General features: G+C 43.5%; 1 protein-coding gene across 1 annotated transcript in view; it reads left to right on the forward strand.

The window, feature by feature from the left end:
- LOC121581935 (serine palmitoyltransferase 3) overlaps positions 1-17,500 on the forward strand; it is a 106,623-nt gene that overhangs the window by 85,682 nt on the left and 3,441 nt on the right. The window contains exon 10 of the mRNA XM_041897345.2: positions 12,881-13,016. Coding sequence (XP_041753279.2) covers positions 12,881-13,016 — 136 coding nt within the window. The remainder of the gene's footprint in view (positions 1-12,880; positions 13,017-17,500) is intronic.

The following is a 17,500-nucleotide window of genomic DNA, read 5'->3' on the forward strand; positions in this document are numbered from 1 at the left end:
TATTTACTAACATATGAGCCAGTTTTTAGTAGATATAGATTGTCAGGGTCAGGGTCTAGTAGATATAGATGGTCAGAGTCAGGGTCTAGTAGATATAGATGGTCAGAGTCAGGGTCTAGTAGATATAGATGGTCAGGGTCTAGTAGATATAGATGGTCAGAGTCAGGGTCTAGTAGATATAGATGGTCAGAGTCAGGGTCTAGTAGATATAGATGGTCAGAGTCAGGGTCTAGTAGATATAGATGGTCAGAGTCAGGGTCTAGTAGATATAGATGGTCAGAGTCAGGGTCTAGTAGATATAGATGGTCAGAGTCAGGGTCTAGTAGATATAGATGGTCAGAGTCTAATAGATATAGCTGGTCAGAGTCAGGGTCTAGTAGATATAGATGGTCAGAGTCAGGGTCTAGTAGATATAGATGGTCAGAGTCAGGGTCTAGTAGATATAGATGGTCAGGGTCTAGTAGATATAGATGGTCAGAGTCAGGGTCTAGTAGATATAGATGGTCAGGGTCTAGTAGATATAGATGGTCAGAGTCAGGGTCTAGTAGATATAGATGGTCAGAGTCAGGGTCTAGTAGATATAGATGGTCAGGGTCTAGTAGATATAGATGGTCAGAGTCAGGGTCTAGTAGATATAGATGGTCAGGGTCTAGTAGATATAGATGGTCAGAGTCAGGGTCTAGTAGATATAGATGGTCAGGGTCTAGTAGATATAGATGGTCAGAGTCAGGGTCTAGTAGATATAGATGGTCAGGGTCTAGTAGATATAGATGGTCAGAGTCAGGGTCTAGTAGATATAGATGGTCAGGGTCTAGTATATATAGATGGTCAGGGTCTAGTAGATATAGATGGTCAGAGTCTAGTAGATATAGATGGTCAGAGTCAGGGTCTAGTAGATATAGATGGTCAGAGTCAGGGTCTAGTAGATATAGATGGTCAGAGTCAGGGTCTAGTAGATATAGATGGTCAGAGTCTAGTAGATATAGATGGTCAGAGTCAGGGTCTAGTAGATATAGATGGTCAGAGTCAGGTTCTAGTAGATATAGATGTTCAGAGTCAGGGTCTAGTAGATATAGATGGTCAGGGTCTAGTAGATATAGATGGTCAGAGTCAGGGTCTAGTAGATATAGATGGTCAGAGTCAGGGTCTAGTAGATATAGATGGTCAGAGTCAGGGTCTAGTAGATATAGATGGTCAGAGTCAGGGTCTAGTAGATATAGATGGTCAGAGTCAGGGTCTAGTAGATATAGATGGTCAGGGTCTAGTAGATATAGATGGTCAGAGTCAGGGTCTAGTAGATATAGATGGTCAGGGTCTAGTAGATATAGATGGTCAGAGTCAGGGTCTAGTAGATATAGATGGTCAGAGTCAGGGTCTAGTAGATATAGATGGTCAGGGTCTAGTAGATATAGATGGTCAGAGTCAGGGTCTAGTAGATATAGATGGTCAGAGTCTAGTAGATATAGATGGTCAGGGTCTAGTAGATATAGATGGTCAGAGTCTAGTAGATATAGATGGTCAGAGTCAGGGTCTAGTAGATATAGATGGTCAGAGTCAGGGTCTAGTAGATATAGATGGTCAGAGTCAGGGTCTAGTAGATATAGATGGTCAGAGTCAGGGTCTAGTAGATATAGATGGTCAGGGTCTAGTAGATATAGATGGTCAGAGTCAGGGTCTAGTAGATATAGATGGTCAGAGTCAGGGTCTAGTAGATATAGATGGTCAGAGTCAGGGTCTAGTAGATATAGATGGTCAGGGTCTAGTAGATATAGATGGTCAGAGTCAGGGTCTAGTAGATATAGATGGTCAGAGTCTAGTAGATATAGATGGTCAGAGTCAGGGTCTAGTAGATATAGATGGTCAGGGTCTAGTAGATATAGATGGTCAGAGTCAGGGTCTAGTAGATATAGATGGTCAGAGTCAGGGTCTAGTAGATATAGATGGTCAGAGTCAGGGTCTAGTAGATATAGATGGTCAGGGTCTAGTAGATATAGCTGGTCAGAGTCAGGGTCTAGTAGATATAGATGGTCAGAGTCAGGGTCTAGTAGATATAGATGGTCAGAGTCAGGGTCTAGTAGATATAGATGGTCAGAGTCAGGGTCTAGTAGATATAGATGGTCAGAGTCTAGTATATATAGATGGTCAGGGTCTAGTAGATATAGATGGTCAGAGTCAGGGTCTAGTAGATATAGATGGTCAGGGTCTAGTAGATATAGATGGTCAGAGTCAGGGTCTAGTAGATATAGATAGTCAGAGTCAGGGTCTAGTAGATATAGATGGTCAGAGTCCGGGTCTAGTAGATATAGATGGTCAGAGTCAGGGTCTAGTAGATATAGATGGTCAGAGTCAGGGTCTAGTAGATATAGATGGTCAGAGTCAGGGTCTAGTAGATATAGATGGTCAGGGTCTAGTAGATATAGATGGTCAGAGTCAGGGTCTAGTAGATATAGATGGTCAGGGTCTAGTAGATATAGATGGTCAGAGTCAGGGTCTAGTAGATATAGATGGTCAGAGTCAGGGTCTAGTAGATATAGATGGTCAGGGTCTAGTAGATATAGATGGTCAGAGTCAGGGTCTAGTAGATATAGATGGTCAGAGTCTAGTAGATATAGATGGTCAGAGTCAGGGTCTAGTAGATATAGATGGTCAGAGTCAGGGTCTAGTAGATATAGATGGTCAGAGTCTAATAGATATAGCTGGTCAGAGTCAGGGTCTAGTAGATATAGATGGTCAGAGTCAGGGTCTAGTAGATATAGATGGTCAGGGTCTAGTAGATATAGATGGTCAGAGTCAGGGTCTAGTAGATATAGATGGTCAGGGTCTAGTAGATATAGATGGTCAGAGTCAGGGTCTAGTAGATATAGATGGTCAGAGTCAGGGTCTAGTAGATATAGATGGTCAGGGTCTAGTAGATATAGATGGTCAGAGTCAGGGTCTAGTAGATATAGATGGTCAGGGTCTAGTAGATATAGATGGTCAGAGTCAGGGTCTAGTAGATATAGATGGTCAGAGTCAGGGTCTAGTAGATATAGATGGTCAGAGTCAGGGTCTAGTAGATATAGATGGTCAGAGTCAGGGTCTAGTAGATATAGATGGTCAGGGTCTAGTAGATATAGATGGTCAGAGTCAGGGTCTAGTAGATATAGATGGTCAGAGTCTAGTAGATATAGATGGTCAGAGTCAGGGTCTAGTAGATATAGATGGTCAGGGTCTAGTAGATATAGATGGTCAGAGTCAGGGTCTAGTAGATATAGATGGTCAGAGTCAGGGTCTAGTAGATATAGATGGTCAGGGTCTAGTAGATATAGATGGTCAGAGTCAGGGTCTAGTAGATATAGATAGTCAGAGTCAGGGTCTAGTAGATATAGATGGTCAGAGTCCGGGTCTAGTAGATATAGATGGTCAGAGTCAGGGTCTAGTAGATATAGATGGTCAGAGTCAGGGTCTAGTAGATATAGATGGTCAGAGTCAGGGTCTAGTAGATATAGATGGTCAGGGTCTAGTAGATATAGATGGTCAGAGTCAGGGTCTAGTAGATATAGATGGTCAGGGTCTAGTAGATATAGATGGTCAGAGTCAGGGTCTAGTAGATATAGATGGTCAGAGTCAGGGTCTAGTAGATATAGATGGTCAGGGTCTAGTAGATATAGATGGTCAGAGTCAGGGTCTAGTAGATATAGATGGTCAGACTCTAGTAGATATAGATGGTCAGAGTCAGGGTCTAGTAGATATAGATGGTCAGAGTCAGGGTCTAGTAGATATAGATGGTCAGAGTCTAATAGATATAGCTGGTCAGAGTCAGGGTCTAGTAGATATAGATGGTCAGAGTCAGGGTCTAGTAGATATAGATGGTCAGGGTCTAGTAGATATAGATGGTCAGAGTCAGGGTCGAGTAGATATAGATGGTCAGGGTCTAGTAGATATAGATGGTCAGAGTCAGGGTCTAGTAGATATAGATGGTCAGAGTCAGGGTCTAGTAGATATAGATGGTCAGGGTCTAGTAGATATAGATGGTCAGAGTCAGGGTCTAGTAGATATAGATGGTCAGGGTCTAGTAGATATAGATGGTCAGAGTCAGGGTCTAGTAGATATAGATGGTCAGAGTCAGGGTCTAGTAGATATAGATGGTCAGAGTCAGGGTCTAGTAGATATAGATGGTCAGAGTCAGGGTCTAGTAGATATAGATGGTCAGGGTCTAGTAGATATAGATGGTCAGAGTCAGGGTCTAGTAGATATAGATGGTCAGGGTCTAGTATATATAGATGGTCAGGGTCTAGTAGATATAGATGGTCAGAGTCTAGTAGATATAGATGGTCAGAGTCAGGGTCTAGTAGATATAGATGGTCAGAGTCAGGGTCTAGTAGATATAGATGGTCAGAGTCAGGGTCTAGTAGATATAGATGGTCAGAGTCTAGTAGATATAGATGGTCAGAGTCAGGGTCTAGTAGATATAGATGGTCAGAGTCAGGTTCTAGTAGATATAGATGGTCAGAGTCAGGGTCTAGTAGATATAGATGGTCAGAGTCAGGGTCTAGTAGATATAGATGGTCAGAGTCAGGGTCTAGTAGATATAGATGGTCAGAGTCAGGGTCTAGTAGATATAGATGGTCAGAGTCAGGGTCTAGTAGATATAGATGGTCAGAGTCAGGGTCTAGTAGATATAGATGGTCAGAGTCAGGGTCTAGTAGATATAGATGGTCAGGGTCTAGTAGATATAGATGGTCAGGGTCAGGGTCTAGTAGATATAGATGGTCAGAGTCAGGGTCTAGTAGATATAGATGGTCAGAGTCAGGGTCTAGTAGATATAGATGGTCAGAGTCAGGGTCTAGTAGATATAGATGGTCAGAGTCAGGGTCTAGTAGATATAGATGGTCAGGTTCTAGTAGATATAGATGGTCAGAGTCAGGGTCTAGTAGATATAGATGGTCAGGGTCTAGTAGATATAGATGGTCAGAGTCAGGGTCTAGTAGATATAGATGGTCAGAGTCTAATAGATATAGATGGTCAGAGTCAGGGTCTAGTAGATATAGATGGTCAGAGTCAGGGTCTAGTAGATATAGATGGTCAGGGTCTAGTAGATATAGATGGTCAGAGTCAGGGTCTAGTAGATATAGATGGTCAGGGTCTAGTAGATATAGATGGTCAGAGTCAGGGTCTAGTAGATATAGATGGTCAGAGTCAGGGTCTAGTAGATATAGATGGTCAGGGTCTAGTAGATATAGATGGTCAGGGTCTAGTAGATATAGATGGTCAGAGTCAGGGTCTAGTAGATATAGATGGTCAGGGTCTAGTAGATATAGATGGTCAGGGTCTAGTAGATATAGATGGTCAGAGTCAGGGTCTAGTAGATATAGTCAGGGTAATAGTAATTATCTGGTGACCAACCTTCTCTCTCCTCCAGGCCCTCTCCTCTCCCGGTAGAATGCTTTCGTGGTGTAGCTATAAGTAAAAGGGTATAGTCAGGGCTTACATGATTCACTGGTGAGTAACCCTCTGTTACTATAGTAACCCTCATTTACTATAGTAACCCTCTGTTACTATAGTGTGCATATAACAAAAATGGTGGGACCAACAGCAATAATAATAGTAGTAGTGGAAATGGGATTACCATTAACAGCAACTACAACAACAATATTAATGAGAATAACAATACATTAAAGCAATAGTAGTCGACCAGTCTCAACATGACTGAGAAGACACAATACATGGTATGAAAGCCAAAACAAAACAGGAAATATTATTGACATTACACTTTTCACTGGCTGTCCCTCAGGTTGTGGCAGGAGGACACATATTTGGCTGCCAAAATTGCACATTTTGGCTTTTCACCCAATAACTATTTGATTTTTTCTTCCTCTTTTATAGTTTCAACTTTTTTTTACTGAATGCTAATTTTGGGAAAGAAAGATTCTCTTAGGTCTGAGTATTTGTCACAGTGTAATAGGAAATGGAGCTCTGTCTCTACCTCTCCCCGGAGGCAGAGTGAGCACAGCCTGTCCTCTCTGGGCAGCCAGGTTTGCCTGTGACGACCGGTCTCTATAGCCAGACTGTGCTCACTGAGTCTGTACCTAGTCAGTGTTTTCCTCAGTTCTCTATCAGTCACAGTGGTCAGATTGTCTGCCACCATGCACTGTCTGTTTAGAGCCAAATAGCATTGAAGTTTACTTCGATTTTTTTGTGGTGTCTTTCCAATAGGTGATCTTTTTTTCTTTTTGCTTTGTGATGATTTGGTGATGATTTGGTTGGGCCAGATTTCCTGAGTACTGTCCTGAGGCTCTATGAGTTTGGTTTTGGTTAGTGAACTGAGCCTCAGAACCAGCTGGCTGAGGGGACTCTTCTCTTGTTTCATCTCTTGACATAGTAGAGCTGTGGAATGTTTTGGGGTCACTTGTTTTTAGATGGTTGTAAAATTTGATGGCTCTTTTTTCTATTCGAATAAGGAGGGGGTATTGGCCCAATTCTGCTCTACATGTGTTATTTTGAGTTTTTCTTTGCACTTGCAATGCAGTCTTGCAAAACTCTGCATGCAGTATTTCGATTGGATGTTTGTCCCATTTGGTAAATTCAGTATTAGAGAGCGGACCCCATACTTCGCTGCCATATTGAGCAATTGGTTCTGATTGGAAATTTTTTAGCCAGATTCTAATTGGAATTTTGATTTTAATATTCCTTTTAATGGCATAGAATGCTCTTCTTGCTTTGTCTCTCAGCTCGTTCACAGCCATGTGAAAGCTACCTGTGTTGCTGATATTTAGTCCTAGATACGTGTAGTTTTTGGTGTGTTCTAACAGAACTGTGTCCAAATAGAATTTATATTTGTGATCCTGATTTCCGGACCTCTTTTGGAATATCATTATATTCGTTTTTTTTTAGATTAACCTGTGCAGATCTAGATGCTGTTGTAACCCCTCCTTAGTGGGAGACAGTAGCACCAGGTCATCTGCGTACAGCAGACTCTTGATTTCAGTGTTGTGTAGGGTGAGACCAGGTGCTGCCGATTCTTCTAATGTTTTTGCCAATTCATTAATGTAGATGTTAAATAGTGTTGGACTTATTGGGCAGCCCTGTTTCACTCCACGTCCCTGAGAGAAGAAGTCTGTTTGCTTGTTGTCGATTTTAACCGCACATTTGTTTTTAGTGTACATTGATTTAATAACATCATATGTTTTCCCTCCAATACCACTTTCTATTAGTTTGTAAAAAAAATACCTTAGTGCCAAATTGAATCAAATGCTTTCTTGAAGTCTACAAAACACGAGTAGATTTTGCCTTTGTTTTGGTTTACTTGTTTGTCAATTAGAGTGTGGAGGGTGTAAATGGGGTCTGTTGTATGATAATTTAAAAAAAAAATCCAATCTGGCTTCTGCTTAGGACGTTGTGTTCATCAAGGAAATGATGTAGTCTGCTGTTTATGATACTGCAGAGAATTTTCCCCAAGTTGCTGTTAACGCAAATTCCTCTAATTATTTGAGTCAAATTTGTCTCAATTGTTATAGATTGGTGTGATCAATCCTTTGTTCCAAATATCGGGGAAAATACCTGCAGTTAGGATAATGTTGAAGAGTTTGAGTATAGCCAATTTGAATTTGTGGTCTATATATTTGATCATTTCATTTAAAATACCATCAGCACCACAGGCCTTTTTGGGTTGGAGAGTGCATAGTTTTTCCAATAATTCTGGTTCTGTAATTGGGGTATCCACAGGATTCTGATAGTCTTTGACTGCTGATTCAAGGATTTGTAATTTTTCTTGTATATCTTGTTGTTCTGGGCTCTTTGTTATATTGCTGTAGAGGTTTGCAAAGTGATTTCTCCACATATCCCCATTTTGGATAGCCAATTCCTCATGATGAGGTTTGTTTAATTTATTCCAATTCTCCCAGATGTGGTTTGATTCTATGGATTCCTCGATTATATCCAGCTGATTTCTAATGTGCTGCTCCTTTTTTGTTCTTAGGGTGTGTTTGTATTGCTTCAGTGTTTCCCCATATTGAAGGCGTATATTTTTGTTGTCTGGGTCTCTGTGTTTTTGATTAGATATATTTCTCAATGACTTTCTTAGATTTTTGCAATCATTATCAAACCATTTTTCATGATCTATTATTTTTGGTTTGCTTTTATGTTTCTTTAGATTAGCCAAGGAGGCTAATTTGTCAAATATAAAGTTTATGTTCCAAATTGCCAAATTTACACCTTCATTGCTGTAGGAGAATGTTAAGGCTAAAAAGTTGTCCAGGAGAGATTGTATTTTTTGGCTACTAATTGCTTTTTGGTAGATTTCTGTACTGTTTGCACTCCATCTATAGGTCTGTTTAGTACCATGTAATTTATTGGGCCGTGATGCTTCATGGTTGGGTTCTGCTCTTCTCAGATACACTGTGATTTTACTGTGGTCTGAGAGAGGTGTTAGTGGGCTGACTGTGAAGGCTCTGAGAGACTCTGGGTTAAGGTCTGTGATGAAGTAGTCTACAGTACTGCTGCCAAGGGATGAGCTGTAGGTGTACCTACCAAAAGAGTCCCCTCTTAACCTACCATTGACTATGTACAGACCCAGTGTTCAACAGAGCTTCAGGAGCTGTACTCCATTTTTGTTTTTCACTTTGTCATAGTTGTTTCAGGGGGGGTATGTGGGGAGGGAAAGGTTGTTGCTTCCCGGTAGGTGTTTGTCCCCATGACTGTTAATAGTGTCTAGTTCTTCTGCTGTTCTAGCATTCAGGTCTCCACAGACCAGTACGTTGCCTTGGGCCTGAAAGGGACTAATCTCCCCCTCTAGAATGGAGAATCTCTCTTCATTGAAGTAGGGTGACTCTGAGGGGGGAATGTATGTGGCACAGAGGAAGACGTTTTTATCTGTTAAGATAGCCTCCTTGTTGATTTTTAGCCAGATAAAGAATTCTCCTGTTTGATCAATTTGATTGAATTAGTTAGTTCAGATTTATACCATATTAGCATTCCCCCTGAGTCTCTGCCCTGTGTGATTCCTTTTAATTTGGTGGATGGTACGATTATCTCCCTATAACCTAGTGGACAGCCAGTGGAAACATCACCTCTGCACCTCTCTCTCTCTCTCTCTCTCTCTCTCTCTTCTCTCTTCTCTCTCTCTCTTCTCTCTTCTCTCTCTCTCTTCTCTCTTCTCTCTTCTCTCTCTTGTTCTCTCTTCCTCTTTCTCTCTCTCTCTCTCTCTCTCTCTGTCTCTCTCTCTCTCTCTCTCTCTCTCTCCTCTCTTCCTCTTTCTCTCTTCTCTCTCTCTCTCTCTCTCTCTCTCTCTCTCTCTCTCTCTCTCTCTCTCTCTCTCTCTCTCTCTCTCTCTCTCTCTTCTCTCTTCCTCTCTCTCTTCTCTCTTCCTCTCTCTCTCTCTCTCTATTCTCTCTTCCTCTCTCTCTCTCTCTTCTCTCTTCCTCTCTCTCTCTCTATTCTCTCTTCTCTCTTCCTCCTCTCTCTCTTCCTCTCTTCCTCTCTCTCTCGTTCTCTGTGGTTTTCAATATGTCTTAAACAACAAGCCAGAGAGGAAGGTGAACAGTCATGCACTTGCTGGTCGACATTATGTCCAGGATTTGGCTTCCTTTATCAGGAGGGAGCAGTTTACAAAACCGGGCTTGTGTTTTTGGCAGATTATTAAGTTTCTTCTGGTCTATTGTTGCTTAGAAAACGATGCCAATCTGCTCCGAGGTGAACAGAGTGCTGTTCCAATGCTGGGCAGTCGTGCCAAACTGCAAATGCCTACTGGTTAGTCCCTTATCTCCTGGCTCTCCCTTAGCTCCTGGCTCCCCCTTATCTCCTGGCTCCCCCTTAGCTCCTGGCTCTCCCTTAGCTCCTGGCTCTCCCTTAGCTCCTGGCTCTCCCTTAGCTCCTGGCTCCCCCTTAGCTCCTGGCTCTCCCTTAGCACCTGGCTCTCCCTTAGCTCCTGGCTCTGCCTTAGCTCCTGGCTCTCCCTTAGCACCTGGCTCCCCCTTAGCTCCTGGCTCTCCCTTAGCACCTGGCTCCCCCTTATCTCCTGGCTCTCCCTTAGCTCCTGGCTCTCCCTTAGCTCATGGCTCTCCCTTAGCACCTGGCTCCCCAGCCCTTCACATCATTAGTTATCCCAGCTGGGTTGGCCTGATGCTATAGATTTGTCTCTGATGATAAGTATTTGAAAGAGATGTGATACCTTAAGCACTGTTTGTATTGCGTTTCACCTGTGGCTCAGCACCAGAGAGGCACATCCAGGGTCCACCACTGTTTTGTAGGAAATACATTGTATCCTATTGGCCAGGGAGCTCTGGGATTTGTGCCAAATGGTACACTATTCACAACATGTCCCTATAAGCCCTGGTCAAAAGTAGTGCACTAAATAGGGAATAGGGTGACATATGGGGACGTGTCTCTGGTCTTGGCAAGGTGCAAGTGTGTAGTACACCAGGCCCTCCCTCCCTTCGTCAGATGGACAAAACAGAACTAACTGGCTGCAGCAGCAGGATGGAGAGAAGTGGAGAGGAGAGAGGTAGAGAGGTGGAAAGGAGAGAGTTGAAGAGAGAGATGGAGAGGAGAGAGTTGAAGAGAGAGTTGGAAAGGAGAGAGGTAGAGGTGGAGAGGAGAGATGGAGAGGAGAGAGTTGAAGAGAGAGTTGGAAAGGAGAGAGGTAGAGGTGGAGAGGAGAGAGGTGGTGAGGAGAGAGGTAGAGAGGTGGAAAGGAGAGAGGTGAGAGGTGGAGAGGAGAGAGATGGAGAGGAGAGATGGAGAGGAGAGAGATGGAGAGGAGAGATGTAGAGGTGGAGAGGAGAGATGGAGAGGAGAGATGTAGAGGTGGAGAGGAGAGATGGAGAGGAGAGAGATGGAGAGGAGAGATGTAGAGGTGGAGAGGAGAGAGGTGGAGAGGAGAGAGATGGAGAGGTGGAGAGGAGGAGAGAGGTAGAGAGGAGAGAGTTGGAGAGGAGAGGTGGAGAGGAGAGAGGTGGAGAGAGTTGGAGAGGAGGAGAGGGGAGAGAGGAGAGAGGTGGAGAGGTGGAGAGGAGGAGAGAGGTAGAGAGGAGAGAGTTGGAGAGGAGAGAGGTGGAGAGGAGAGAGTTGGAGAGGTGGAGAGGAGAGAGTTGGAGAGGAGAGAGGTGGAGAGGAGGAGAGGAGGAGAGGTGGAGAGGTGGAGAGGAGAGAGGTGGAGAGGAGGAGAGAGGAGAGAGGAGAGAGGTAGAGAGGAGAGAGTTGGAGAGGTGGAGAGGAGAGAGGTGGAGAGGAGGAGAGAGGTAGAGAGGAGAGAGGTTGAGAGGAGAGAGTTGGAGAGGTGGAGAGGAGAGAGTTGGAGAGGAGAGAGGTGGAGAGGAGGAGAGAGGAGAGAGGTAGAGAGGAGAGAGTTGGAGAGGAGGAGAGAGGTAGAGAGGAGAGAGGTGGAGAGGAGAGAGTTGGAGAGGTGGAGAGGAGAGAGGTGGAGAGGAGAGAGGTGAACAGGAGGTTGTGTAAAAGCAGTGCTATGCTGTACAGTATTCATGGTGGAGGTTGTGGAGAAGCAGTGCTATCCAGGACCAGCTTGCTTAGGGGACTCTTCTCCAGGTTCATCTCTCTGTAGGTGATGGCTTTGTTATGGAAGGTTTGGGAATCGCTTCCTTTTAGGTGGTTGTAGAATTGAACGGCTCTTTTCTGGATTTTGATAATTAGCGGATATCGGCCTAATTCTGCTATGCATGCATTATATGGTGTTTTACGATGTACACAGGATATTTTTGCAGAATTCTGCATGCTTTGTCTCAATTTGGTGTTTGTCCCATTTTGTGAATTCTTGGTTGGTGAGCGGACCCCAGACCTCACAACCATAAAGGGCAATGGGTTCTATAACTGATTCAAGTATTTTTAGCCAGATCCTAATTGGTATGTCAAATTTGAAGTTCATTTTGATGTCATAGAAGGCCCTTCTTGCCTTGTCTCTCTGATCGTTCACAGCTTTGTGGAAGTTACCTGTGGCGCTGATGTTTAGGCCGAGGTATGTATAGTTTTTTGTGTGCTCTAGGGCAACGGTGTCTAGATGACATTTGTATTTGTGGTCCTGGCAACTGGACCTTTTTTGGAACACCATTATTTGTGTCTTACTGAGATTTCTCTCTCTCAACCCCCTCTCTCACCCTCTCCCTCCTCCATCCCTGGTTCATGTTAACTGGCCAGACGGCATGGTGCAGCTCATTAACGTGTCCAGGGTCAGTTTAAACCTACATGTGGTTCAAGCTGACTTAAACAATTTAGAAAAGAGAACGTTATAATGTGGATTCCATACACCACAATGTCTCATCTTCTGGGGGTGCCAGGTGGCTTAAAGGTTAGCGAGGCAGGCCTGCTACCGAAGCGTTGCCGGTTTGAATCCCAAGGCTGACAGGAGAAAGGTGGGATTTTAGGTATCCTAGAAATCAACTCGAAGTGAAACACTTAACTGATCCAGGGTTGCTGCACCGTGGTTTATTCTGCATGCTAGATAACAACTGAATGAATAAATAAGCCTTATTTTCTTCTCCTGTCTCCAGGCCAGGGTTGGACCCCTCACCACTAGCCCTAACCCCATACTAACTCTCTCTCTCTCTCTCTCTCTCTCTTTCTATCGTTCTGTCTTTCTCTCTCTAGGCCACCCCAGGGTGCACCAGCTCACCTCTAGCCCCATACTAACTCTGTATCTCTCTCTAGGCCAGGCCAGGGTGCACCAGCTCACCTCTAGCCCCATACTAACTCTGTATCTCTCTCTCTCTAGGCCAGGCCAGGGTGCACCAGCTCACCTCTAGCCCCATACTAACTCTGTATCTCTCTCTAGGCCAGGCCAGGGTGCACCAGCTCACCTCTAGCCCCATACTAACTCTGTCTCTCTCTCTAGGCCAGGCCAGGGTGCACCAGCTCACCTCTAGCCCCATACTAACTCTGTCTCTCTCTCTAGGCCTGGCCAGGGTGCAGCAGCTAGCAGAGAACACACACTACTTCAGGTCTCGTCTTCAGGAGATGGGCTTCATCATCTATGGTAACGATGATTCTCCTGTGGTCCCAATTCTGCTCTACATGCCAGGAAAAGTTGTGTAAGTTACTTTACTTTACTAGGTTTATTTGACAGGGACAATGCACTGATTCTAACCCTTCTGGTCTACATGCTGGGAAAGTGATGTAAGTATCAGAACGGACATTTCATATATTTGTATGTTTTATTGTGAAGGAAGTGGGGTTAAATTGTGGTTCTTTGTAGCTCAGTTGGTAGATAATGGCGCTTGTAACGTCAGGGTAGTGGGTTCAGTTCTCGGGACCACCCATAGGTAAACATTTATGCACGCATGGCTGTAAGTCGCTTTGGATAAAAGCGTCTGCTAAATGGCACATATTATATTAGGAATATAACACTTGCCACTGGGGGGGCGTATGTAGTCTGGGGTCTGCAGACCTACCACTACATCAGAACCTGACAACTTCAATTAATCACCTGGCACATAAAAGAACTGCTGGAGAAATCTAGAACTGCTGGAGAAATCTAGAACTGCTGGAGAAATCTAGAACTGCAGGAGAAATCTAAAACTGCTGGAGAAATCTAGAACTGCAGGAGAAATCTAGAACTGCTGGAGAAATCTAGAACTGCAGGATAAATCTAGAACTGCTGGAGAAATCTAGAACTGCTGGAGAAATCTAGAACTGCAGGAGAAATCTAAAACTGCAGGAGAAATCTAAAACTGCAGGAGAAATCTAGAACTGCTGGAGAAATCTAGAACTGCTGGAGAAATCTAAAACTGCTGGAGAAATCTAGAACTGCTGGAGAAATCTAGAACTGCAGGAGAAATCTAGAACTGCAGGAGAAATCTAGAACTGCAGGAGAAATCTAGAACTGCTGGAGAAATCTAGAACTGCAGGAGAAATCTAGAACTGCAGGAGAAATCTAGAACTGCAGGAGAAATCTAGAACTGCTGGAGAAATCTAGAACTGCTGGAGAAATCTAGAACTGCAGGAGAAATCTAGAACTGCTGGAGAAATCTAGAACTGCTGGAGAAATCTAGAACTGCTGGAGAAATCTAGAACTGCAGGAGAAATCTAGAACTGCTGGAGAAATCTAAAACTGCTGGAGAAATCTAAAACTGCAGGAGAAATCTAGAACTGCAGGAGAAATCTAGAACTGCTGGAGAAATCTAGAACTGCAGGAGAAATCTAGAACTGCAGGAGAAATCTAGAACTGCAGGAGAAATCTAGAACTGCAGGAGAAATCTAGAACTGCAGGAGAAATCTAGAACTGCTGGAGAAATCTAGAACTGCTGGAGAAATCTAGAACTGCTGGAGAAATCTAGAACTGCTGGAGAAATCTAGAACTGCTGGAGAAATCTAGAACTGCAGGAGAAATCTAGAAAGATACTTCAGATGCTTTTTGTTTGTCTATCTTACCTTGCCTTGTGTGGACATATACAGTATACAGTATAGCTACAGGGAGGGAGTTCAACTGTATACAGTATACAGTATAGCTACAGGGAGGGAGTTCAACTGTATACAATATAGCTACAGGGAGGGAGTTCAACTGTATACAGTATAGCTACAGGGAGGGAGTTCAACTGTATACAGTATAGCTACAGGGAGGGAGTTCAACTGTATACAGTATAGCTACAGGGAGGGAGTTCAACTGTATACAGTATACAGTATAGCTACAGGGAGGGAGTTCAACTGTATACAGTATAGCTACAGGGAGGGAGTTCAACTGTATACAGTATACAGTATAGCTACAGGGAGGGAGTTCAACTGTATACAATATAGCTACAGGGAGGGAGTTCAACTGTATACAGTATAGCTACAGGGAGGGAGTTCAACTGTATACAGTATAGCTACAGGGAGGGAGTTCAACTGTATACAGTATACAGTATAGCTACAGGGAGGGAGTTCAACTGTATACAGTATACAGTATAGCTACAGGGAGGGAGTTCAACTGTATACAGTATACAATATAGCTACAGGGAGGGAGTTCAACTGTATACAATATAGCTACAGGGAGGGAGTTCAACTGTATACAGTATAGCTACAGGGAGGGAGTTCAACTGTATACAGTATAGCTACAGGGAGGGAGTTCAACTGTATACAGTATAGCTACAGGGAGGGAGTTCAACTGTATACAGTATAGCTACAGGGAGGGAGTTCAACTGTATACAGTATACAGTATAGCTACAGGGAGGGAGTTCAACTGTATACAGTATACAGTATAGCTACAGGGAGGGAGTTCAACTGTATACAATATAGCTACAGGGAGGGAGTTCAACTGGATACAGTATACAGTATAGCTACAGGGAGGGAGTTCAACTGTATACAGTATAGCTACAGGGAGGGAGTTCAACTGTATACAGTATACAGTATAGCTACAGGGAGGGAGTTCAACTGTATACAGTATAGCTACAGGGAGGGAGTTCAACTGTATACAGTATAGCTACAGGGAGGGAGTTCAACTGTATACAGTATAGCTACAGGGAGGGAGTTCAACTGTATACAGTATACAGTATAGCTACAGGGAGGGAGTTCAACTGGATACAGTATACAGTATAGCTACAGGGAGGGAGTTCAACTGTATACAGTATACAGTATAGCTACAGGGAGGGAGTTCAACTGTATACAGTATACAGTATAGCTACATGGAGGGAGGAGGGAGTTCAACTGTATACAGTATAGCTACAGGGAGGGAGGGAGGAGGGAGTTCAACTGTATACAGTATAGCTACAGGGAGGGAGTTCAACTGTATACAGTATAGCTACAGGGAGGGAGTTCAACTGTATACAGTATAGCTACAGGGAGGGAGTTCAACTGTATACAGTATACAGTATAGCTACAGGGAGGGAGTTCAACTGTATACAGTATACAATATAGCTACATGGAGGGAGTTCAACTGTATACAGTATACAATATAGCTACAGGGAGGGAGTTCAACTGTATACAGTATACAGTATAGCTACAGGGAGGGAGTTCAACTGGATACAGTATACAGTATAGCTACAGGGAGGGAGTTCAACTGGATACAGTATAGCTACAGGGAGGGAGTTCAACTTTATACAGTATACAGTATAGCTACAGGGAGGGAGGGAGGAGGGAGTTCAACTGTATACAGTATAGCTACAGGGAGGGAGTTCAACTGTATACAGTATACAGTATAGCTACAGGGAGGGAGTTCAACTGTATACAGTATACAATATAGCTACAGGGGAGGGGAGTTCAACTGTATACAGTATACAATATAGCTACAGGGAGGGAGTTCAACTGTATACAGTATACAGTATAGCTACAGGGAGGGAGTTCAACTGTATACAGTATACAGTATAGCTACAGGGAGGGAGTTCAACTGTATACAATATAGCTACAGGGAGGGAGTTCAACTGTATACAGTATAGCTACAGGGAGGGAGTTCAACTGTATACAGTATACAGTATAGCTACAGGGAGGGAGTTCAACTGTATACAGTATACAGTATAGCTACAGGGAGGGAGTTCAACTGTATACAGTATACAGTATAGCTACAGGGAGGGAGTTCAACTGTATACAGTATACAGTATAGCTACAGGGAGGGAGTTCAACTGTATACAGTATACAGTATAGCTACAGGGAGGGAGTTCAACTGTATACAGTATAGCTACAGGGAGGGAGTTCAACTGTATACAGTATACAATATAGCTACAGGGAGGGAGTTCAACTGTATACAGTATAGCTACAGGGAGGGAGTTCAACTGGATACAGTATACAGTATAGCTACAGGGAGGGAGTTCAACTGGATACAGTATACAGTATAGCTACAGGGAGGGAGTTCAACTGGATACAGTATACAGTATAGCTACAGGGAGGGTGTTCAACTGTATACAGTATACAGTATAGCTACAGGGAGGGAGTTCAACTGGATACAGTATACAGTATAGCTACAGGGAGGGAGTTCAACTGGATACAGTATACAGTATAGCTACAGGGAGGGTGTTCAACTGTATACAGTATACAGTATAGCTACAGGGAGGGAGTTCAACTGGATACAGTATACAGTATAGCTACAGGGAGGGAGTTCAACTGTATACAGTATAGCTACAGGGAGGGAGTTCAACTGTATACAGTATAGCTACAGGGAGGGAGGGAGGAGGGAGTTCAACTGTATACATTTTACATTTTAGTCATTTTAGCAGACGCTCTTATCCAGAGCGACTTACAGGCCTTGCTTGAGGGCACATTGACATATTTTTCACCTAGTCGGCTCGGGGATTAGAACCAATGACCTTTCGGTTACTGGCACAACGCTCTTACCCACTAAGCTACCTGCCGCCCGATATACAGTATACAGTATACAGTAAAGCTACAGATATGGTAGAATTTGATTGTTTCTGTCCAGAGGCCACGTCAATGTCTGAATGTATTTAAAACAGGTCAACCATTGCCCACACTGTTTAAATTGATCAAGTCACCTATTATATCTGGGTTTTTTTTTACCGGTGGTCAGTCCAAAAGCAAAAGGTCAATATTGCGTGTCTTTTCAAGATGACTTTGGACAGCCGCCATGTTGCATGTGTCCAGATGATCAGTG

The sequence above is a fragment of the Coregonus clupeaformis genome, unplaced genomic scaffold, assembly GCF_020615455.1.
Source record: "Coregonus clupeaformis isolate EN_2021a unplaced genomic scaffold, ASM2061545v1 scaf0378, whole genome shotgun sequence".
Taxonomy (NCBI): Eukaryota; Metazoa; Chordata; class Actinopteri; order Salmoniformes; family Salmonidae; genus Coregonus; species Coregonus clupeaformis.